At 36.7% G+C, this 23,575-nt stretch overlaps 1 protein-coding gene across 29 annotated transcripts in view; it reads right to left on the bottom strand.

Annotated features, from left to right (window-relative positions):
- RIMS2 (regulating synaptic membrane exocytosis 2) overlaps positions 1 to 23,575 on the bottom strand; it is a 701,736-nt gene that overhangs the window by 505,509 nt on the left and 172,652 nt on the right. For 17 of the 29 annotated variants that reach the window (XM_070075383.1, XM_070075384.1, XM_051844697.2 and 14 more), the window contains one exon: positions 18,401 to 18,412. The exons of the other annotated variants lie outside the window; for them this stretch is intronic. In XM_070075383.1, coding sequence (XP_069931484.1) covers positions 18,401 to 18,412 — 12 coding nt within the window. The remainder of the gene's footprint in view (positions 1 to 18,400; positions 18,413 to 23,575) is intronic. 29 annotated transcript variants of the gene reach the window in all.

Here is a 23,575-nt window from a genome sequence, read left to right as displayed (position 1 = left end):
AAAAAAAAAAAAAAAAAAAAAACAAGAGAAATGAAGACACAGGTGCACATAACACTTGAATAGGAATGTTCACAGCAGCAGCAGTCACATTAGCCAAAAAGTATAAACAACCCTAATAGTCTCTGATGAATAAACTATATCATATTTTATACACACACACACACATTCTCATCCACTCAATGGAATATTGTTTGGCCATAAAAAGGAATAAAGTATTAATCCTTGCCACAACACAAATGGACTTCACAAACATAATGCTAAGTGAAAGATGCCAGAAACAAAAGGCAACATATTATGTAAACTAATTTCTATGAAATGTTCATAATAGGTAAATCCCTAAAGCTGAGTCACAGACGCTTGAGAGAAGGAGATAATGGAAGTGACTCTTCATGGAGAGAAAAGGTTTTTTCAAGGGTGACAGAAATGTTCTAGAGTAGAATAATGATGATATTTGCACAACACTGTTAGTATACTAAAAAACAGTAACTTTTATAATTAACTTTTCTTATTTGAAAAACAGAGAGAGAAAGACAGAAACAAACAGAATTCCCATCCACTGACCCACTCCCCAAATGCCCACAACAATCATCTGGGCAGGGCCTAAGCCAGATTCAATCTAGGTCTCCCATGCAGGTGGTGGGGATCCAAGTACCCAACCTAACACTCACTGCCTTCCAGGGTATGGAAATGGAATCGGAAACAGAGCCAGGACTGGAACCCAGGCACTCTGATGTGGGATGCAAGTGAACCAACCACTGAGCCAAATGTCCATCCCAACTGCATGCTTTTAAATTATGTATTTTTCTTATGTGCATTATTTTTCAATTCAAAATAACAAAAATAATACATCTCCTACAGAAAACCTCAGGTCCAAATAGATTTTTGTCTTCCAGGCTTCTTCACAAGTAGATCTGAACCCATGATTTCAATGCAAACCATAAGAAGGATCCATAAAATGAATGTAAAAATGGAACCATAGCCAAAGTTTGGATGAAAATGATAAGAAAAATAACCAAGAAATGCAAATTATTATTATTTATAGCAGATGACAGAAAGGAGACTTCAGTTCAATTATGTCATTTTTTAATGATCTTGATCATTGGGAAAGTTGCGCATAAACAATGTGAGTTTTTTCATCCCAATAATTCAGATGTACAAATTTTTTAGAGAATATTTTCAGATTAGATACTATATCAACTTGATGGAACAGAAACTGCAGATAAACCAATTTACCTGGTAGTCTTATTTTGCATGTAATCATTATTTTGTTAACTTAATTTCTCAACTGGCAATTATCTTAAGAAGAAAGAAATTATGTGCTTCCTGTAATATGCATGAAACATACAACGCATTTATAGGTTAGATATTCATATAAATGGAGTAGTATAGTCAACTAACACCAATACTTATTATCATAAGATGTGCAATATTTTCTTCTGTGTTCACAGAACTTTAGGGATGCAATGGTTATAGACCCATAACTAAAACAAAGTACTGTCTAAACTGAAACATATTTTCAGAAATGGTATAGCAAGAGCCTAATTCTGATTGAAATAATACTGGAAAATATATTTTGAAGGTAAAGAACAGTTTATATTTTTAATTGCTGCTGTTCTTTATACCTAATTCCCAACAAAGTACTCCATCCCTTAAAAGTCCATCCATGGCCGATGCCGTGGCTCAAAAGGCTAATCCTCCGCCTGCAGTGCAGGCACCCTGGGTTCTGGTCCCGGTTGCCCCTCTTCCAGGTCAGCTCTCGGCTATGGCCGGGGAGTGCAGTGGAGGATGGCCCAAGTGCTTGGGCCCTGCACCCACATGGGAGACCAAGAGAAGCACCTGGCTCCTGGCTTCGGATCAGCACGATGCACTGGTCGCGGCGGCCATTGGAGGGTGAACCAACAGCAAAAGGAAGACCTTTCTCTCTGTCTCTCTCTCTCTCTCTCACTGTCCACTCTGCCTGTAAAAAAAAAAAAAAATCCATCCATGATAGGCTATTAAGGCTATTTAATAACTTGAAATTTGTTAAAATTCATAGAGTGAAGGAAGGTCTGAGATTATGCAAGAAAATGCCCTGAAACATATAACCGTTCCAGTAAAGTGAATCCTAATTGTGAAAGAATGTATTGTTCCAGAGATTCCCCAAGAGATTCTGCTCCTGAGACATTTTTGCAAGCAATAATATGAAACCATCTCTCTTGAAGTCTCATTTATATTCAAAACATGCAAAAAAACTGAAGAAAGTTATTATTTTACAAGAAGAAAACTGAGGGTGTTAGAAATTTAAAAGCAGTTAAAACTAGATTTGGAAAACTTTTACATGTTGCTCACAGGTAAAATTAGGAAATCTTCCATGTCTGAAAAGGTTATTAGACCTGCTCTATAAGTGAGTAACTAAAATGATATTAGCTGGTAAATCCATCTGTATAATTTTGTTAAACCCTTAGTGAAGCAACTATATTTTATAGAGCTAATAAAATTACAAAAAGCACTGTTAAGATTGTGGCAAAACAGGCAGAAGACAGAGGTTATTATTTATAGGCTCATTATTCTGAGAGTTTCAAGTCACTCCCTGTGGGGAGCAACTGGGACTAGACTGTTACTCGAATTAAGACTTATTTTATGCATCTGCTCTCCCACAATATGGCGCTGGGAGAGGAGGAACTAGCTTCTACACAGCTGCCTCCAGTTCAACCAATAAACAGCAGGACCTGCTCCTGATTGGAGGAGAGCAGCATACTCGGCGTGTGGGTAGCAGAGTTGGGATTGGTGGAAGAGGACTATAAAGGAGGAGAGAGACAACATGCACCAGGAACATCTAAGAGGAACACCTGAGCAGCCCCCGAGAGAGCCGGCCGGCGGTGTGCCGCTCCCCCGCGGAAGTGGGGAAAGTGGCAGGGGGAACCGCCCTTCCCCGTACGGGCCACCAGTTGTTGCGTCCCTCGACCAGCAAGGAAGACACGACCCGAACTCTTCTTCCAGCAGTTTATTCAGGAACCTCTTTCAAACTTCTACTACCGCGTCCTTTCCTCTCCCCTCCCTCTTATAGCCATCAGCGCACCAATCAAAAGCAGCCAAGTGGCAAGCATTGATTGGTACAGCAATGCGGAAGCCGGAAGGGAGCTCAGACATCTCCTTATTAGGAGATGTTTGTTTCTCACCAGTCCTTCCGGGGGAAAGGAGCCGGCGCCATCTTTAGGGCGCCGTGCAATGGCTCCCCACACACGGAGGTGGAAGGGACGGTAGCCAACCCGGGAAGAACCAGCAGCAAACCCGGAGAGGGCCGAGCAGACCAAAGAACAGCGCAGGGTCCTGTGTCGTTCCTCCGCGAAGAGGGGGAGCGACATAATGGTGCCGTGACTCGGATAGGAAACCTAGGCAGGGTTTAGTGTCGTTCCTCCATGAAGAGGGGGAGCGACAACTCCCAATCTTAAAGACAACAACAGCAGTCTCAGGGAAGAGTTAAGGAGAAAACAACAGAGGAAAGTCTATGTAAATTGGAGGAACACAGCAGACCTACGTGGAGGGTGAAGAAGCACACAACTTAGGACCCCACCAGCCAAGAGCCTCTGCACCAGCATTGGAGACCAAGGTGAGACCAGACTGCAGCAGCCTATATCACTGGCAAAAAAGCTGGAAGAGATAAATAGGGGCAGGAGGACAAATTTCTCTCTCCCAATCATCCAGTACAGGCGTCCTGTAACAAGCTGACAGAGAGCAGGCGCCCTTTTGGACATAAGTATCATTTGCGCCAGCTTATCCATGCCATGCCCTGCAACCAGCCAAATGGAGACTCCTGAATCTGGTGGGGAGAACAGACAGGGGGCTGGGTGCTCATGACTTTCGGATGCTTGTGTACTGGAACTGTGAAAACACTGAGGCTGTGTGGGAGGACTCAGGGTGTGTCTGTGATTCTGGGTAGTTACTGTGGGAGGCTCCACATGATTAGGGCCCCTGGTTACCTGGCAAGAGACATTGCTGGGGAATCTGAGCTTATACAGAGGACTGCACAGATAGTTGGTGTGGGCCTTGTGGCAGAGTGGACGAATAATATATTCACTGGGGCTAGTGTCCAAGCACTAGTCTCCTTCAAGGAGAGAAGCCCAGCTTAGTCTATGCCAACAGATAAGAAGAAACCTCCCTTCTGATTTAACAAAAAAAAAAAAAAAAGAAAGAAAGAAAGAAAGAAAGAAAGAAAGAAAGAAACAAAAAAAGGAGACTTATGATGCCAAACCTGGGTGTGTCACCTCAGATAAGCCCTCTACACTGGAGCACTGAACAGAGCTCCCTGGCCAACGCCTCTAGTTATTTCCTGAAAGCAGGCCCTCCACTAATTCAGTCAGACAGAGCCTGGAAGATACAACAGAGAAAGAGAACTACAAACCAATTTCCCTGATGAACATAGACACAAAAATCCTCAACAAAATCTGGCCAATTGAATCGAACAACACATCAGAAAGATCATTCACCAGACCAAGAGGGATTTATCCCTGGTATGCAAAGATGGTTCAACATTCACAAATCAATCAATGTGATACATCACATTAAACTGAAGAACGAAAACCCTATGATTATCTGAATAGATGCAGAAAAAGTATTTGAAAAAAATGCAACATCCTTTCATGATGAAAACTCTAAGCAAACTGGGTATAGAAGGAACATTCCTCAACACAATCAAGGCAATTTATGACAAACCACGGCCAGCATCCTATTGAATGGTGAAAATTTGGAAGTATTCCCACTGAGATCCAGAACCAAACAAGGATACCCACTCTCACCAGTGCTATTCAATATAGTCCTGGGAGTTTTTGCCAGAGCCATTAGACAAGAAAAAGAAATCAAAGGGATTCAAATCAGGGAGGAAGTCAAACAATTCCTATTTGCAGATGATATGAATCTATATAAAGGGATCCAAAACACTCCACCCCAGACACTACTGGAACTCATAGAACAGTTTGCTAAAGTAGCAGGATATAAAATCAATACATAAAAATCAACAGCCTTTGTATACAAAGACAATGCCATGGCTGAAAAAGAACTTCTAAGATCAATCCTATTCACAATAACTACCAAAAACAATCAAATACCTTGGAATAAACTTAACCAAGGATGTCAAAGATCTCTACGATGAGAATTACAAAACCTTAAAGAAAGAAATAGAAGAGGATACCAAAAAACGGAAAAATCTTCATGTTCATGGATTGGAAGAATCAATATCATCAAAAAGTCCATTCTTCCAAAAGCAATCTACAGATTCAATGTGATTGGTAAATCAAAATACCAAAGACATTCTTCTGAGATCTAGAGAAAATGACGCTGAGATTCATTTGGAAACATAGGAGACCTTGAAAAGCTAAAGCAATCTTACACAACAAAAATAAAGCTGGAGGCATCACAATACCAGATTTCAAGACATACTACAAGCTGTTTTAATCAAAACAGCCTGGTACTGGTACAAAAATAGATGGATAGACCAATGGAACACAATAGAAATGCCAGAAATCAATTCAAGCATCTGCAACCAACTTATATTTGACCAAGGAGCTAAAACCAATCCTTGGAGCAAGAACAGTCTCTTCAACAAATGGTGCTAAGAAAAACTGGATTTCCACATGCAGAAGTATGAAGCAGGACCCCTACCTTACAACGTACACAGAAATCCATTCAAAATAGATTAAAGAACTAAATCCATGACCTGATACCATCAAATTACTAGAGAACATTGGAGAAACCCTGCAAGACATTAGCACAGGCAAAAGTTCCTGGAAAAGACCCCAGAGACACAGGCAATGAAAGCCAAAATTACCAATGGAATTACATCAAATTGAGAAGCTGCTATACTACAAAAGAAATACTCCAGAAAGTTAAGAGGGAACCATCAGAATGGGAGAAATTATTTGCAAGCAGTGCAACTGATAAAGGATTAATAACCAGAATATATAGAGAGATCAAGAAACTCCACAGCAACAAAACAACAAACAACCCAGTTAAGAAATGGGCAAAGGACTTAAACAGATATTTATCAAAAGAGGAAATCCAAATGGCCAACAGACACATGAAAAAATGATCAGAATCACTATCCATCAGGGAAGTGCAAATCAAAACCACAATGAGGTTTTACCTCACCCCAGTTAGAATAGCTTTCATACAGAAATCAACAAATAAGAAATGCTGGCAAGGATATGGGGAAAAAGGTACCCTGTCTTTAAAATAAGAAAGGTACCCTGTTTTTAAAAATAAAAAAGAAATCATATTAAGACTATCAAGGGTTAAAATAAAAAAGGTGCCCTGTTTTTAAAATAAAAAAGAAATCATATTAAGACTATCAAGGGTTGGGTATTACCTTGCCATTATAGCAGAAAAGTCAGTGAAACTTCTCCAACAAATTTTCACTTGGCTGACTTATTTGACAGCAGGACTGGCTTTTCCTGTTAACTCAGATGTTTCACACTTTCTATAAGATGAGAGCTAGATATGCAGTGATAAGATACTTATAAAAATAACTTAAAGTATGTGTTAAAGTAAAATAAATTAGCGATACAAATTGTGATTGGCAAGAGTGTACTAAAATTAACATTTCTCAAAGCCTTTTTAAGTTTACTTAAACAAGGTGCCTCTGTCAGGGAATAATAAGAACAAACTGTTATTTGATAAGTATTTGCAAAGCCTTTTTGGTATAACTCGTGACAACTGACAAATTAATTGCTAACTGAGTAACAGATCAATTTCTAAGGGAAGGTTTTCAATTCTTTGCTTTCAACATTAATGGAAAACCTATCTTAGTAAGTTAGCTGATATATAAACAAAAATAAGCTTTTGATAACAGATTACTATAATTTTTATCACATAGAATTCAAAAAATTGAGTTGTTATAATCAAATTACCCATTCCTAGTCTTTAATGTTAACAAATTTCCTCAGTACTTGCATCTAAGAGAAATAGAAATGATGCTGAATTCTGTCTTGATCTGAAATATGTAATATTGACTGACCCTTGAATTTAAGAACACCTTTTTGAAAGAAAATCAATCTCATCTCAAAAGAAATGAATTTTTATTATATATTATTATTACATTTACACTTTCAATAAAAATTTGTATTTTTATCTTAACCAATTATGTATTAATTATTAAACTCAACCAGAATCACTTTTTCAAAACTTAAAGCTTGTAGTTATTTTTAAAATTTTTGTTTATTTGAGAGGTAGGGACAGACAGAGAGAGCTCCTATCTACTGGTTCCTCCTCAAGTGCCCACAACAGCTGAAGCTGGATGGAAACTGGAGGCAGAAGTCAGGAATGTAATCCAGGTCTACCACCTGGGTGACAGTAACTCAATCACCTTAGCCACCAATGCTGCCTTGTATGGTCTGTACTGGCAGGAAGGGGAGTCAGGAGCCAGAGCCAGTAATCCAGACCTAGACATTCCAATGTGGGATGCGAGCATCTTAGCCACTTGGCTAAATGACATCCACCTTAAATTTTTTTAATGTTTAATTTCAATTTATAAATATATTCTGTTGGAACAAAATATTTAAAGGTGATTTTTTAAAGATTTCAGTAAAGAAATAAAGTATATTACATGTGGATAAAAATACTGTGGAAGTAAAATGCAAATTAAAAGAAAACAAAGAAAGAAAATTTTCAAGTTTAACAAGAGTTTGTTCATATATTTGTTCAATTTTTAGGACTAACTGAACCTATCAAATTGCTACGTTATTTAGATTCCACTGGTTATATTTTTAATATAATATATTAGTATTGATAATATGCTAGAATTTGTACCCTTTGCAACTACTCAACTATGTGATGAAAATGTTAGGTGTTACCTTAAAAACATACGAGAAAGTAAAAAAAAAGATTTCTTTTGATAGGCAGAGAGAATCGCCTCTCTACTGGCTCACTCCCCCAAATACTTGCAAAAGCCATAGCCAGGCCAGGTCAAAACCAGGAGCCAAGAACTCAGTCTGGGTCTCCAACATAGGTAGCAGTGACCCAAGCACTTGAGCCATCACCTGCTATCTTCCAGGTGGCACATTAACTGGAAGCTGGTATGGAGAATGGAGCAGGGACCAAATCTACTCATTCCAATATGTGATGTAGGTATTTAATGGCAGCTTAACTGCTTTCTCAAATGCCTGCCCACAAAAAGATTTTTAAAAATTAGAGGATTGAAGTATACACATTTCAAGATCATTGTCTGTACTGCCATCTCAGATACCGCTGGTAACATTCAGCCATCTCTACTTGCCATGCCCACACTAAGCAAGTTCTCCAACTCATTACCATTTTACATTGAGGTAAAGTGTACAATATTTTCTCAGAAGAGTCATGTAGACTATAAACTGTCATCTTCTATGATTACCCTAATAAGCCAGGCCTTGCCTACTGAGGCATTTCTTCCCTTTCCCACCAGCCAACTGCCAAGAGCTAACAGGCAGTTAGGTTAAATCATCATGGATTTTGCAGTAATACCTAATAATATTCTATTTAACTACCATAAATAAAATTGCTTCCATAGGGAAATACATTCTGAGTCCCAACTTAGCAAATCAAAAAACTGTTCATTCGTTCCTTCCTTCTTCTTCACTGTCCCACAATCTAAGTAACAGAGACCATTATGCCTGCAGATGAAAAGCTACACATTTCTTAACACTAACAGAATGTTAACTTCCAATGTTTATATAAAACAATCTTTGTCTAAATCAGTCATTTCCCATCCACTCTAACTTAAGAGACAAAGGGTGGACATGCTCTCGGAGCCAGGAACAAAGTTTACATGTATGAATAGTTTCTTGCTTAAAAGCAGAATCTATACATAATTTATTTTACACACATATTCCGTGTGTGGAAACTATACATAATTTTATTCTTCATGCATATTCTATCTTTAGAAATCTAGGGTTCATGACATATTGATTTGAGTTCCTTAACACAGAAACAGGCAGTACTTCATGTTTAAAAAGGGATGATCTTCAAAGTCAGAGAAAACTGCGATATCTAAACCTGAATATACATATACTATAAAAAATAAATGTGACTATAAAAAATAAGTTTCTGAATACAAACTTCAGATACTCCGATTTACTCAGTCCGGTATGTGTGACAGTGTGATTCTTTAAAAAGTTCCCCAACATAATTCTGATAAAACCAACCTGCAAATAAGCATTAAAGAGCTCTTTGACATAAATCATCTCAATTGTGGCACTTGGGGCAAATTATTAAATCTATCTGAGGTTCTGTTTACCATATATTTAAATGAAGAAAATTAAGGCCCTTGAGGAGGAAAAATTACCTTATCCACTTCTATAATCCCTGAGCACACTACCTGGTAGTTAGTAGCTTCTCAATAACTGTTGTCGGTACATTGTATATTTAGGTATCCTTACATACATGTAGATTCAATATATTTTCTATTTCATATTATAAAAAATCTGCCTATCATTTGGGAATGTTAAATTCATGGGATATATTTTAATATGAAGCATAAAGTTTTGAGTTATAAAAATTTGTTTCTCTGTTCTCATAGAACAATGTTTATCAACTGACATATGAGAGCAATAACTGTACATGTTATAAGAGTTGTGTCAGTATTGTTTACAATAACTGTACTGCTTAGGATCCTTAAGTATATTTTCCCTTTTTTGTGAAAACCACTAGAAAATGATTTGACATAGACAATTCTGTTTTGAAGACAATTTTTCAAGAATATATGCTATTTTTAACCTTTTCTATTGATACTATTTTAAAAACAATATAGACTATTACCATTATCAAACAAAAATATGTTGGCATGAAGAATATGTAAAAATGAACACTGTATTTTAAATGAGTTTTGGTAATAATATTTAATGCAGAGACAATATGACAAACTGACAGATAAACTAGAAAAAAGCTTCCTCACATTTACTTTCTTGTTTAACATTCCTTTCTATCCTTAGCAAGAATTCACAAATAAATAAGGTCATATTTTCACTCCCAAAATTGGACATATAGATGGCATGAAGAGGCAGTGATATGCTTATTCTATTTTTTAATTGTATAAGATGACTTTAATGATGGTCAAATCAAAATGTGAATGGCAATATTAAACTTCTTTCTCTAAACTCTTATAAAACAGAATTCTTTATGAAATAGGTAAACAGAAAGAAAAGCAAAAAGTTGAGAAACTATAACTTTTTCATAGAAGTAAAGGAAATTCTTCCTCAGCTTACTCCCTTATATTAATTTCAAAACAGTATTAAAGAAGACTGACAATATATTTTATTCAGTCACTAGAGCCAACAACCATACAAAATCATTATATAAAAAAGAAAAAAAGGAGGTAAAACTCTTTTCATTCAGTCAGCCAACACTGACTGAACACCCTGAGTTAATACAAAGCCAGTACAGGAAGAGATGGGGTAGGAGCTAGTGTCTAGTCCATTAGTCAGTTAGATATTCTGATTGGTTGAAGCCCAGGGCCGCTGATTATTAATAATTTGTATACCAACCATACGTCTCCTGTCTTCCAGTGATAGTTTTTGTTTGTTTGTTTGTTTGTTTGTTTGTTTTTGACAGGCAGAGTGGACAGTGAGAGAGAGAGAGACAGAGAGAAAGGTCTTCCTTTGCCGTTGGTTCACCCTCCAATGGCCGGTGCGGCCAGCGTGCTGCGGCTGGCGCACTGCACTGATCCGATGGCAGGAGCCAGGTACTTATCCTGGTCTCCCATGGGGTGCAGGGCCCAAGCATTTGGGCCATCCTCCACTGCACTCCCGGGCCATAGCAGAGAGCTGGCCTGGAAGAGGGGCAACCGGGACAGAATCCGGTGCCCCGACCAGGACTAGAACCTGGTGTGCCGGTGCCGCAAGGCGGAGGATTAGCCTATTGAGCCGCGGCGCCGGCCAGTAATAGTGTTAATTGTTTATGATGTTAATAAAATATGATCTCTGCTCTTGGGAAACCAAGATTTAAGACATAAGTAAATAAATCAAAGTATAATATGACAAAGACAGTACTAACACCACATAAAAGATGCTGAAGAGTTTCTGAAGGCAGAACTATCTAGGCTAGAGTAGAAGAATCTATGAGAGTTTGTTAAATGGACAAAATAGAAAAATGAATATCGGATGGAAGAAATAATGTGCGAAATGCACAGAAACACCAATGAATTGGGTGTCTCTTATATATAAAGATGCAGTTCAAAACTGCTAAATTTTAAAATTTAAAAAGCCAAGTGGCAGGAAGGAGGTAAAGAATTTGGATAAATTCCATTCATGAATGGTTTTATTTGCCAATACCAATAATAGCTTTCTTTTCACCTGTCCTCTCCCAAAACCAAATTATTTGATGAGGTCAATAGTTCATGGATCTTAATGTACCGTCTGACTCAAAAGGACTACTTTCATTGTATCCCTAGTGAAAATTAGCTTACTTTTAATTAGCCACTTCACTGCTTTTTCAATATCATGATAAATTCTAGTACTATGTTATTAGGTTAACACCAGCCTCACTTAGTGCCATTTTTAACCAAACTTACCCTGAATTCCACAAATAAGGCATCACTTTTAATAGCACACAAACAACTCAGCAAATTCTATTGTGATAAATACTTAAAAATAAATTTTGGACAAAAATCAAGCCAGCAACCAAAGCACATCATCCCTAGCAGGCACAAGTCCTTGAGGAATGACTACCTATTCACTGAAAGCCCAGGTCAGTTACTCCATGAGTGCAGAGCCACTCTTAGAGATCCAATCTGATAAGCAACCAGGTTGATTACACTCCAGTGAGCTCTCTGAGAATTTGGATCCAGAGAGTTCATTGCAATGAAGAACTGAACCTGAATTCATTCCTATTATAGGCTATATTTACCTACATCTACTAGAAGGGCTTCATACCACAGAATATCTTTCTCTTTAAAAAAAAAAAAGATTTTATTTATTTTACTTGAAGAACAGAGTTACAGAGAGAGGGAGACACAGAAAGAGAGAGAGAGATCTTCCATCCACTGGTTCATTCCCCGACTGACTACAACAGCTGGGGTTGGGCAGGGACATGGGCCATCTTCCACTGTTTTCCCAGGCATGTTGGCAGGGAGCTGGATAGGAAATGGAGCAGCCAAGACTCAAACTGGCACCCATATGGGATGCTGGCATCATAGGCAGCAGCTTAACCCACTATGCCACAATGACAGCCATAAGAGACTATCTTTGTTGCCTATGCACATTTTAATACAGTTCTAGCATCCAAAACTATATTAACAACCCTCAAAAGTGGAAAAGACCCCATGGTACATGATGATGCTACTTAAAAACCTAGTATATGATACAGAGAAATAGACTCTTAGCCATTGACACACTATTAAACTAAAGGAAAATTCTGTATTTTGGCCCTGAGACATAAAAAGACTATTTGTTCCCTGGACCCAGAAAAAAATCCATTATAATGTACACAGAGGAAGGGGTGACACATGATAAAGACACCACTGTCACAATATCTAACTGAACTATTCACTTTCATTTACTAAGCTGTGTTAATACCAAGTGACGAAGCCAAAAGTTGGAAAACTCACCTAAATAAAGGAAAATCACCAGGTTTTCTACATACAGCCAGTGTTAGCTAAGTACCTAACACAACTCAATGAACCTAACACAACTCTTTAAAGTTTAAATAATATTGAAGTTTAAATCAAAGTGTAAGTGAAGATGTTGGAATGTAAATTAGTATAGCCATTATGGAAAAAGCTTTTAGGAGTCCTCAAAAATTAATTTTTTAAATTTTTTTAAATTAAAAAGCACCATATGATACAGTATCTATTGGATATCATATATACACAGAAAATGAAATCCATATGTGAAAGAAATATATGCATATCCATGATGATTGGAGCACTATTCAGAATATTCAAAACATGGAATTAAGGTAAGTGTCCATCAGTGGATGAATGGACAAAGAAAATATGATTGGAGGAAGAGAAAAATGGAACACTACTAAGCCATTAAAAAGGTGAAATCCTGTTATCTGTGACAGCATGGGCAAGCTTGAAGAAACTTTTATTTACGTTGAGTGAAATAAAGCCAAGTACAGAAAGACAAATACCGCATGATCTCACTTACATGTGGAAGCTAAAAAAGTTGATCTCACAGAAGAATAGAACAGTGGTTATCAAAGCCTGGGAAGGGTGAGGATGTGGGGAGGATGGAGACAGAATGGTTAGTGGCTATAAAGCTACAGATGGAGGCAGGAGTAACTTCTAATGTGACAGCACAGTAGGATAGCAATGGTTGACAAAAATTAATTGTATATTTCAAAATAACTGAGAGGACTTTGAATGCTCCCAACACAAAGAAACAATACACAAGTAAAAGATATGCTAATCACCTTGATCTAATCATAATGCATTATACATATATATTAAAATATCATACTGTACACCATAAATATGCATAATTATCATGTGTCAGTTAAAAATTTTTTAAACTTTTACAAGTTGCTGCCAAAATACTTTTATACTGAGATGAAAAACTCTGTATGCTTGTCTACTAAATGCTAATCTTTGCCAGACTTACAATAAAACAGGCACAATGTCAGTAGAAATAACTAAATTTTTAATTCTATGAAAAGAGTTGGCCATAACAGACTGTTTTATTCAGTTTCTAGAACAATTTTATCAAGGTCATATACATGTTACTGTATTAATGAATAGAAATGAAAACAGGTAATAAATTACCACTGTTAAATCATCATTTTCTAGAATAGCTCTAAATGCCCACTGCCTAAATGAAATAATCAAAAACAGTGTAACTTAAGGCAGGTGTTCCACTTCCAATTCCGAAGTCCTGCTAATGGACACCCTGCAAAGCAGCAGATGATAGCCCAAGTAGACAGGTTCCTGTTACCCACATGGGACACCTAGATTGAGTTCTGGGCTCAGGCTTCTGCCTGGTCTAGCCTCAGCTGTTTTGGACATTTGAAAAGTGAATAAGTGGATGAAAGATCTTTCTCTGTCTCTTTCAAGTAAAAATGAAAAATAAATTTTTTTAAATATACCTTGAAAAATACTTAAGTATATGTTAAATTGCAACTCCACATATAAATAACGGTGGTTGTTTAAAAAATAAATAAAGTATGGAGGACTGTATAGTGTGCTTAAAAGAAAAAGTGTGAGGTTACAGTGATATCCTAGCTGCAGATGCAACCCATCAAGTAATCTATATGCTTTTGAAATGTGAGAAATACTACAGGCCACATCACCATTCCATACCCTTCATTTCAATAATTATAACCATTAGTAACATTTTTCACAGTAAAAGTTAATTTTCAATAAGAAGTTGAATTTTATTTACTATTTCTCAAGAGTTAATAAAAGTACTGGACAGGAGAAATAGGAATATATTAACAGATGATACCTTCTCTCTAGACAGTGAAATGGGCTTTATTTGTTACCAAAACTATAATTTAGCCATATTCTCAGTAGGAATGCATTTTGTATTGATTAATATATGAACAGTTATATATATGTTTTCACCTCTGGGGAAATAATTCATCATAGAACTTAAGTATACTTGCTTATTTTATGCATCGTAAAGTGTCTGGGAAACAGTAAATAATATTTTTTCAAAATAATAAAACCCCTTCACTTTGATTCTGTGTGAAAAAAATAAATTTATAATTAAGGAAAAATTTAATGTCTGAGACAAACATATTCATATTAATTTACTTATGTCAGCCCCAGATAAGTTATAATAACAAATGAGAAGGCCGGCTCACTAGGCTAATTCTCCGCCTGCGATGCCAGCACCCTGGGGTCTAGTCCCGGTTGGGGTGCCGGATTCTGTCCCAGTTGCTCCTCTTCCAGGCCAGCTCTCTGCTGTGGCCTGGGAGTGCAGTGGAGGATGGCCCAAGTGCTTGGGCCCTGCACCCGCATGGGAGACCAGGAGGAAGCACCTGGCTTCTGGCTTCGGATCGGCGCAGCGCGCTGGGCACAATGCACCAGCCGTAGCGGCCACTTGGGGGTGAACCAACGTAAAAAAGAAGACCTTTCTCTCTGTCTCTCTCTCTCACTGTCTAACACTGCCTGTCAAAAATAAAATAAAATAAAATAAAATAACAAATGAGAAGATATATTAATTGATCCTAATTCTCAAAATATTTATGGAGACAAAAGTATGTAAATGAATATTTGGGCAATGATCAACATGCAATCCTTTTATTCATGCATATGTTTTAGAAGAATACCTCTATGTCGTTGTATGCTTTCCATGCTGGATACATCTCTACAAGTGTTTCCATTGGAATATTTTGGTGCATGAAAAACAGAAAAACTCACTACTGGTAGAGGATACAAATTGGAGAAGGTAGCATTTTTTCCCACATTGGAAAAAGGCATCTGATGGTGTTGGATCAGTGGCTCAACAAACTCATGATCAGCAATTCCAGTGCCCTTGGCCTTTCTCTCATCTTCAGAAATGGATGGTCAAGAACATTTTTGCATTCAAAAATAGTGTAAGCTATATCTTTTTTACCATGATTTCCCAGAAGACCAGAAGTTTTCTTATATCTTATTTGTTAGAACTGTGGAATAAAAACCATTTCCAATTGCAAGGGAAACTAAGAAAGTTTTACATTTTCTGATCTCTCTAAATGGAGAATACAGGAGAGAAAGAAGTTGAAAACATTATTAGAATAGTCACTGAGCAAGGTCTAAAACGATCTAGTATTTCAGTTACTTAATATTTCAGACATATACTTCACATATAACAGTCTCATCACCTCCTAGTAGAAGGTAATCCCAAAATCTCACCTAGTTATAAAAGCTAACTGTGAATCCAGAATCCAAGGAAAAACAATGTTTATCCTTGTGAACCACTGATCTACACACCAAATTATCTGTCCCCAGCATCCCCAATACACCAAATAATAGAGAAAAAATAGGGTGACTGCAATAAAAATTCTCACTCAGAAAAATGAAGAATAAAAAACGCATGAGTTCCAGTGGCAAACATTCCTAGTACACAGCAATCCCGATATAAACAATGGCTTATCCTATCTGGCTGTCCCTGATTCAGCTATCTAGGAGGTTCTCCTTCGATCACTGTCACTCACATCCTTTCATTTATACCCTTTGGGTATCCCTTGTCCATTATCCTTCTTGGCTTTATAGGAAATTGGCACTGGCAATCTTCTTCAGGTATGTAATGTTTTCACATCCACTGCTGGTATACACAATACACAAGGGCTTTGTTATTACCTTAGGAGTCAAACAATCACAGAATATTTGCTATTGTGGCTTACAATTTCTTTATCAACTGACCACATGTGGCTATTTAAGTTAATTAAAATTTAAAATTAAATTTCTCAGTCATATTAGCCATTTTTTGTTTTCTTTTAGTTTATTTTCATTTGTGTGTGTGTGTGTGTGTGTGTGTGTGTGTGTGGAAGGCAGAAAGACTGAGACAGACAGTTATTGTTGCATATGCTGGCTGATTTTCCAAATGCCTGCAAAAGCCAAGATTGGGTCAGGACAAGTCAGAAGCCTGGATCTCAATCAGGTCTCCTACAAAGGTGACGGAGACCCAAGTACTTGAGCCATCATCACCTGCCACCTCCCAGCCTGTGCATTAGCAGAAAACTGGAATCAGAAACAGAACTCCAATTAAAACCAGGCATTCTGTTATAAGATACAGGCACCCCAAGCAATATCTTAACTGATAAGCAAAATGTGTCCCCACTGGACATCTGAAGTGGCAAATTTTATATTACATGTAAAATTAAATGCATTAAATGATGAAACCGTGTCAGCACATGAAAGTCACTGCTATAGCTAAGTTATCATCAAGTGCCTCATTGCTAGGATAGCTATCAGAATTTATTATGGAACCAGAGACACCAATTAGACCATCATGCATCCTGTGTTAATTCTCTATACCAAAGAAGCAGTAGAGATTCTTTTTTTTTATTAGTAGAGATTCTAAAATCAATGAGTTACCTGAATAGTGCTATTTTCCAGTCAGCTAGCAAGGTGTGCTGGTAGAAAGCTGACAAGTTCTCTACAAAACCTGCCCTGGATCAAGGATGAGACACAGTCTAGAATCATGGCTTCAGAAATTTACCCATATATCATCAAAACTGCATCTAAAATTTGGGAGGATTCCTATAGGCTTTAAAAAAAAAAAATCAGGGGCTGGTGCTGTGGTGTAGCTGGTAAAGCCCTGCCTACAATGCCAGTATCCCATTTAGGCACCAGTTCAAGCCCCAAGTGCTCCACTTGCAATCCAGCTCCCTTCAAATATGGCTGGGAAAACAACAGAAGATGGCCCAAGTCCTTGGAGCCCTGCACTCACATGGGAGACCCAGAAGAAGCTCCTGGCTCCCAGCTTCAGATCAGCCCAGCTCCAGTCAATGCGGCTATTTGGGGAGTGAACCAGCAGAGAAGACCTCTCCCCCTCTTCCTTTTTCTCTGCCTCTGCCTCTCTGTAACTCTGCCTTTCAAATAAATAAATAAATAAAACTTAAAAAAAAAAAGTAAAGTAACAGAATCCTTTCTCCTGTTTAGTGATTTTTATTTTAAGCCTACGTTCAATATTGCCATCACCTACATCATCCTTGCAGAGAAACTGAAGACTCTGGAGAGTAAGAAAAAGCTTCAATTGTTTCAAAAGAACTCACATAAAGGGTGCCTAGAGGACCTCAGTTAAAAGATCTTCCCTTTGGATTTTATGCCAGTTTAAATTAGAACACTGGGGGGTTCTTTAGCCTGATTCATTAAAAGAAATAATAAAAGGATTTTATCTTCATTTGCAGGAAGTTACCAGTCCACAGCAGATCCAAATCCAAATCAGACCTCTCTAAAGGCATGTATTAGCAGACTACTGAAAACTAGCCTATAGTCTAGTCCCATTTTAAAGTTACAAATACATCTAATATTCCACATGACCATAAGACAGACATCTTACCCAATTCTGAAAACTGTATTGTTTAAAAAGATATATTACATATTTACAGCCAGTTTCAAAATACATATTCAGAAAATCCATATTAAATGTGATTTTAATTTATAATTATCAAGATTGAATCTATAAATTAAGTCAGAATCTTCTTAAAAATCTGGTCAATACAATAATGTGCTTAGTAAAATGTTATCACATTAAAAGAATTCTTATCCCAATGAAGAATGCTAGGAGATCTCCTTGAAAAAAATACTAAATTTTAAAAAGGCAAACCTTTCTAACAATGTTTCATCTATAATTAAAGGTTTTCCAATAAATTCGGATAGCATGCTTACATATGCTATATTTAGCATTTGTCATGCACTACAACTGTAACAAAACACTTTTAAGTATATAAATTAAATATAGACAAAATTAAAATAGGCAATTATAACAGTAGGAAAAAATAATATTAGACAGAAAAAAAAGACTCTAACCACTTTGTCCTCCTGGTGTGAATATCCACGAAAGCAAGTTAGAAAAGACAGAAAAGACAAAACAAAAAAGAAATAATTAATTCCATTCTTAAAACAAATAAGAGTTTATAAGAATTTGTTAGTGATATTAAAGTTCTCAAAATGTCTAAATTACATTTTGACAGAAATCTAGGATTTTAGATTTTAAATTAAAAGTTTAGAAGGAATATTTTCCATACATTTCATTCAATTCAAGCAAGAGCATGCTATATATGATATTGAAATATATAAACAAAATATTTTCCATAAAAACAATTAAATATTCAAGTACCAGAAAAACAAAACAATTCCCTTCCACAGATAATCTTAAGTAAACACTACACTCAAATGGAAAAAGTGAAAAATGTTGAGATAAAAACTTATATATACAAAGACAATAAAACATATCACCACTTACTTTTAATTTCATTATGTAATATCAATAGACAAAATAGTTACATGAATTATGCAAATTGCTACTAAAAGTAATGTCTGCCCCATTAACTTAGAAGTCTTCAACTTTACATAAGAGAAAAAAAAATCAGAAAAAAATCACCAAAAATATTACTGATTTTAATTGGTAATTTGGGGTTAGAGTTTCCCAATATTGTAAATGTGAAAAATAAAGTGATTATATATATAATTTAGCCCAAAAGAACATACTTAGAATTACTGAAAATCAAAGTCAATTATTACATTTATTTTTTCTTTCAAAAATAATTATAATATACACAATAATGCACTAATACACATCTGATATATTACAATAACTTTGGTGAATTAAAATCAAAGTCAGATGTCTTGGTAAAAATCAAAATGATGTGTTTTGAGATGTAACTGTTGCTTTCAATTATTGGTGGAAGTCTAATAAATATGTCTATGATAAAAGACAACCACACAGACCTTTCTTAAATTCCTGCCTGTTAATCAACATCTCTAAGTTGTCTATTTGTACAACATCCTTAGCATCTCATAGCCTTTACATTTTCATCTGATAGAGAATTAATATTTACATTGTAAGGCTCTTTAAAGAATTAAATAAAATTACATGCACAGCTCTCAGTACAGTGCCTGGCACATGGTTCTATATTTGATATTCTGGCCTAGTAAAACTTAGAATAATGTATAAAAGAGATAGCATTTCATAGCATTTCATCTTTTACTTCAGTCTTGACTGTTTATAAATGTTATAATGTTATAAACTACAATGTTAAATCTAAATGTAATATAAAAGCTACTGAACATAATCCAGGACACCTACTGCCAACTATGGAGCACTCATTACATATGTTATCAGCACTGCACTTTAGATCTTAAGGCATAAAACATGAGTAAGATCGTTTCTGATCTCAAGAAACTAAATGTAGTTTAATTTAGGAGAGAAACAAGCATCATTGCACAACAGAGATGTTCTGAAAGCAGGGAAGTAACAAAGTACCATGGACACAAAGGAGAGAGGAAATCACAGTATTTGGAAAAAGGAGTAAAACAATGTTTCAGAAATGTATGCCAGGCTTTAAAGAATCCATGAAGATCATTTCATGGCGGGGGTCAGAGGGGAGATGGCATATGGAAAAAACACAAACACACAAACAAGACTAGCATATTTGGAAATACAAATAATTTGGAATGAGTCGGTTATAACTTATTATATGTTTGAATGACAGTTTCCATAGTTGAGTATATTAATATCTGGTGAAACTTCAGAAGCATAACCCTTTCACAAGACAATACACAACACAGGAAAAAGGTAAGAAAAAAATTAGGTCATACTAATGAATTTGCTAATAGTTAATCCCTCAACAGATAATAGAAGTTCAATTTTAGCTATAATATACATGAAACATTTTCCTATAGTATATACATGAAATATTACTGCCATTATATCTTTCTTGTCTTTCAGTAGAAAGAAAAAATTCAAAATCTACCATGTGATTTATAAATATTATTAGCTACCAATAATTGAGTGTTCAATGGCTACAATATGCAGAATGAACTGGAATGAAGCAAGTCTAGAAGCAGATAGAACAATTAGGAAGTTGTTAAAATATTTGGGCAAGAAACAAAGTGAGATAAGATCTACAGTTGTAGCAGAAGGAGTAAAAAGCAGTAGACTGAGTTAGGAGATAGTGAGAGGTAAGATCCTTTAAGACTTCAATGAGGAGGGGCAGCAAGTTAAGCCACTCCTTGTGACATGGACACTCCATATCTAGATTGCAGATTTGAGTTCCAGCTGCTCTGTTCCCTGCTAACATTCCTGAATAGCAGCAAAAGATGGTGGTTTCAGCTTGCCCAGCCTGGGCTGTTGTGCCCATTTGGGAAGCAAACAAAAAAATGGAAGTTCTCTTCCTCTCTGCCTTTCAAATAAATAAAATAAATCTCAAAAAAAAAAAAAAAAAGATGAAGACTTACATTAGGAAGAAGTAGAAAAGAACTCCTAGAGTCTGACTTGGGCTACTAGAAGAATAAGAATACAGTAATTTGAGAGAAAAACATACACACACACACACACACACACACACACAAATGGAGGAAGAAGTTTGAAAGAAATCATGAATTCAAATATAGATAAGGTGGGTTTGAGGTATCCATAATAGATTAAAGCAGATTTTTCAGTACGACATTATGTAGGTGGATATGGAGTCAGATGAATATTCTGACTGGTGAAATCATGTTTGTAAATCATCAACACACAGAGTATTAGCAGCTATGGAGTACATAAAATCAAGAAACAGAGCGAAGGAGAAAAACAGAAAGAGAGAGAGAGAGAAGGAGCCGGAATCATATCTTATGTCTGCTCCTTATGTTTGATAAGGAGCCAGCATTGTGGTGCAGTGGGCTAAACCACCACCTGCAATAATGGCATCCTATATGGGTACCGGTTCATGTCCCCATTGCACCAATTTACTCCTGCTACGTATCCAGTGATCAACAAAGATTTTTTTCTCTTCTGTAAAATAAACTCCTGAAGCCACATTCCCTGCACCAATTTAAAGTTTAAGTTGAAATCCTTAGGATACATTTGAAATGAATTGTCCAATGTAGATGTACCTTAAATATATTTTCACCAAATGTTGGAACTGCATATTTAGTGTAGTCAGTATAAGGAAAATACCTGCTATATAACCTATTTGGTAGACCCATCTAACTGTCAAACAATCAACTAAATCTGACTTTCTATCAAAAAGATTCCAACTTTAATTTGAAATTCAAATAACTCTTATGAATCACCATAACACACATCTCACATTACAATTCTAATTCATAGTAGGAGATATGTGGACTATCTGGAGATGCACCTTTGGGAGTGGTCAATGTGATACATAAAGTTAGAGAAATAGATAAACTAAAAGAGAGTATGTGTGACAAGGAGCAGACAATGTGATGAAAATCCATGATTGAGTATTGAAGAGTTCTCATATTGTGCTAGGTCCTAGGAATCCTGGGATAAAGGACTGTGATTCCTGCTCTCAAACAGCTCACAGCCAGGGTGATTATTGTGGTGCAATGGTTAGACCATTTGTGATGCATGCGTCCCATATGGGAGTGTTGGTTCCAGTTGTAGCTATCCAGCTTCCTGCCAATGTGCAGGAGGTGATGGCCCAAGTATTTGGGTCCCTGCCACCGATATGAGAGACTCAGATGGAGTTCTGGGCTCCTGACTTTTGTCCGATCCAGCCCTGGCTGTTGTGGGCATTTGTGGAGGGTACCAGGGAATTGAAAATGTTTTTATGTCTGTCCTCTCTCTGTCATTTTTCATTGCAGGTAGAGGCTTAACTAATTATATCACAACACAGCTCTGAATAGAATTTTAAATCAAAGGAATATCCTCAGAAACAAATATTTTATTGATTCTTAATATGTATATCAGAAAGATATACATGGAAACTTGGAGAGACAAATCAAAAATCTAGGGAGACCGACAACACTAGATTTCATAGAACAAGTTACCACAGAAGAGAAAGTTAAGGCAAGAATGTAAGGGGTCTTCAGAGGGTCCCTTCATGTTTGCAGCTGAGCAATGATCAGTGAGCATGCATGTAAAAAAAAAAAGTTAAGAGAAAGGGAAAAAAAACTTAAAGGATTAGAGAGAACAGTGGCCGTTCTCAACAGAAAGAATGGAAAAACTCATAATTCACAAACTTTAAAGTACTTGGGAAAATCTTTCCTCAGCAGGAGCAATGTTCCATATCAACCTAACGAATGGTAAAAAGCAAGATGTAAAAGTTTTCAAACTGTTTCTATGTAACTTAACTGTATCCTAGAAGAAAAATCAAAGAGTTATAGCAATGCAAAAATAGCCACCACTCAACAAGGTAAAATTTACAATGCCTGGCATCCAATCTAAGATATGAGACATGCAAAGACTCAGGAAAACACATAAAATAATGAGAATAATCAATCAAAATCAACCCAGAATTTACATAAATATTATGGTTATCAAATAAAGACATCAAAATAGTAATTACAACCATATTCTATATGTTCAAAAAGTTATGGAGCCCATGGATTATAAAAAGAAATCCGGGCCGGCGCCGCAGCTCACTAGGCTAATCCTCCGCCTAGCAGCGCCAGCACACCGGGTTCTAGTACCAGTCGGGACGCCGGATTCTGTCCCGGTTGCCCCTCTTCAAGGCCAGCTCTCTGCTATGGCCAGGGAGTGCAGTGGAGGATGGCCCAAGTGCTTGGGCCCTGCACCCCATGGGAGACCAGGAGAAGCACCTGGCTCCTGCCTTCGGATCAGCGCGGTGCACTGGCCGCAGCGCGCCGGCCACGGCGGCCATTGGAGGGTGAACCAACGGCAAAGGAAGACCTTTCTCTCTGTCTCTCTCTCTCACTGCCCACTCTGCCTGTAAAAAAAAAAAAAAAAGAAAGAAAGAAAGAAAGAAAGAAAGAAAGAAAGAAAGAAAGAAAGAAAGAAAGAAAGAAAGAAAGAAAGAAATCCAAAATTGAAACTATAGTCTTTAAAACTTCATCTGAGATTTAAAAAATACATACAGAATGATATAAACAGAATATTTGATAGTGCAGGAGAAAAGAGCAGTACACTTAAAAGCACAGTGATAGGAAGTATAAAAAATGAAACACAGGAGGAAAACAAAAGTTGGTTTAATATAAAGAACATAAATAACCTGTAGCACAGTTTCAAGCAGCCAA

The sequence above is a fragment of the Oryctolagus cuniculus genome, chromosome 6 (assembly GCF_964237555.1).
Source record: "Oryctolagus cuniculus chromosome 6, mOryCun1.1, whole genome shotgun sequence".
Taxonomy (NCBI): Eukaryota; Metazoa; Chordata; class Mammalia; order Lagomorpha; family Leporidae; genus Oryctolagus; species Oryctolagus cuniculus.
Note: the sequence above shows the minus strand (reverse complement) of the source record. Positions and strands in the feature narration are given on the sequence as shown.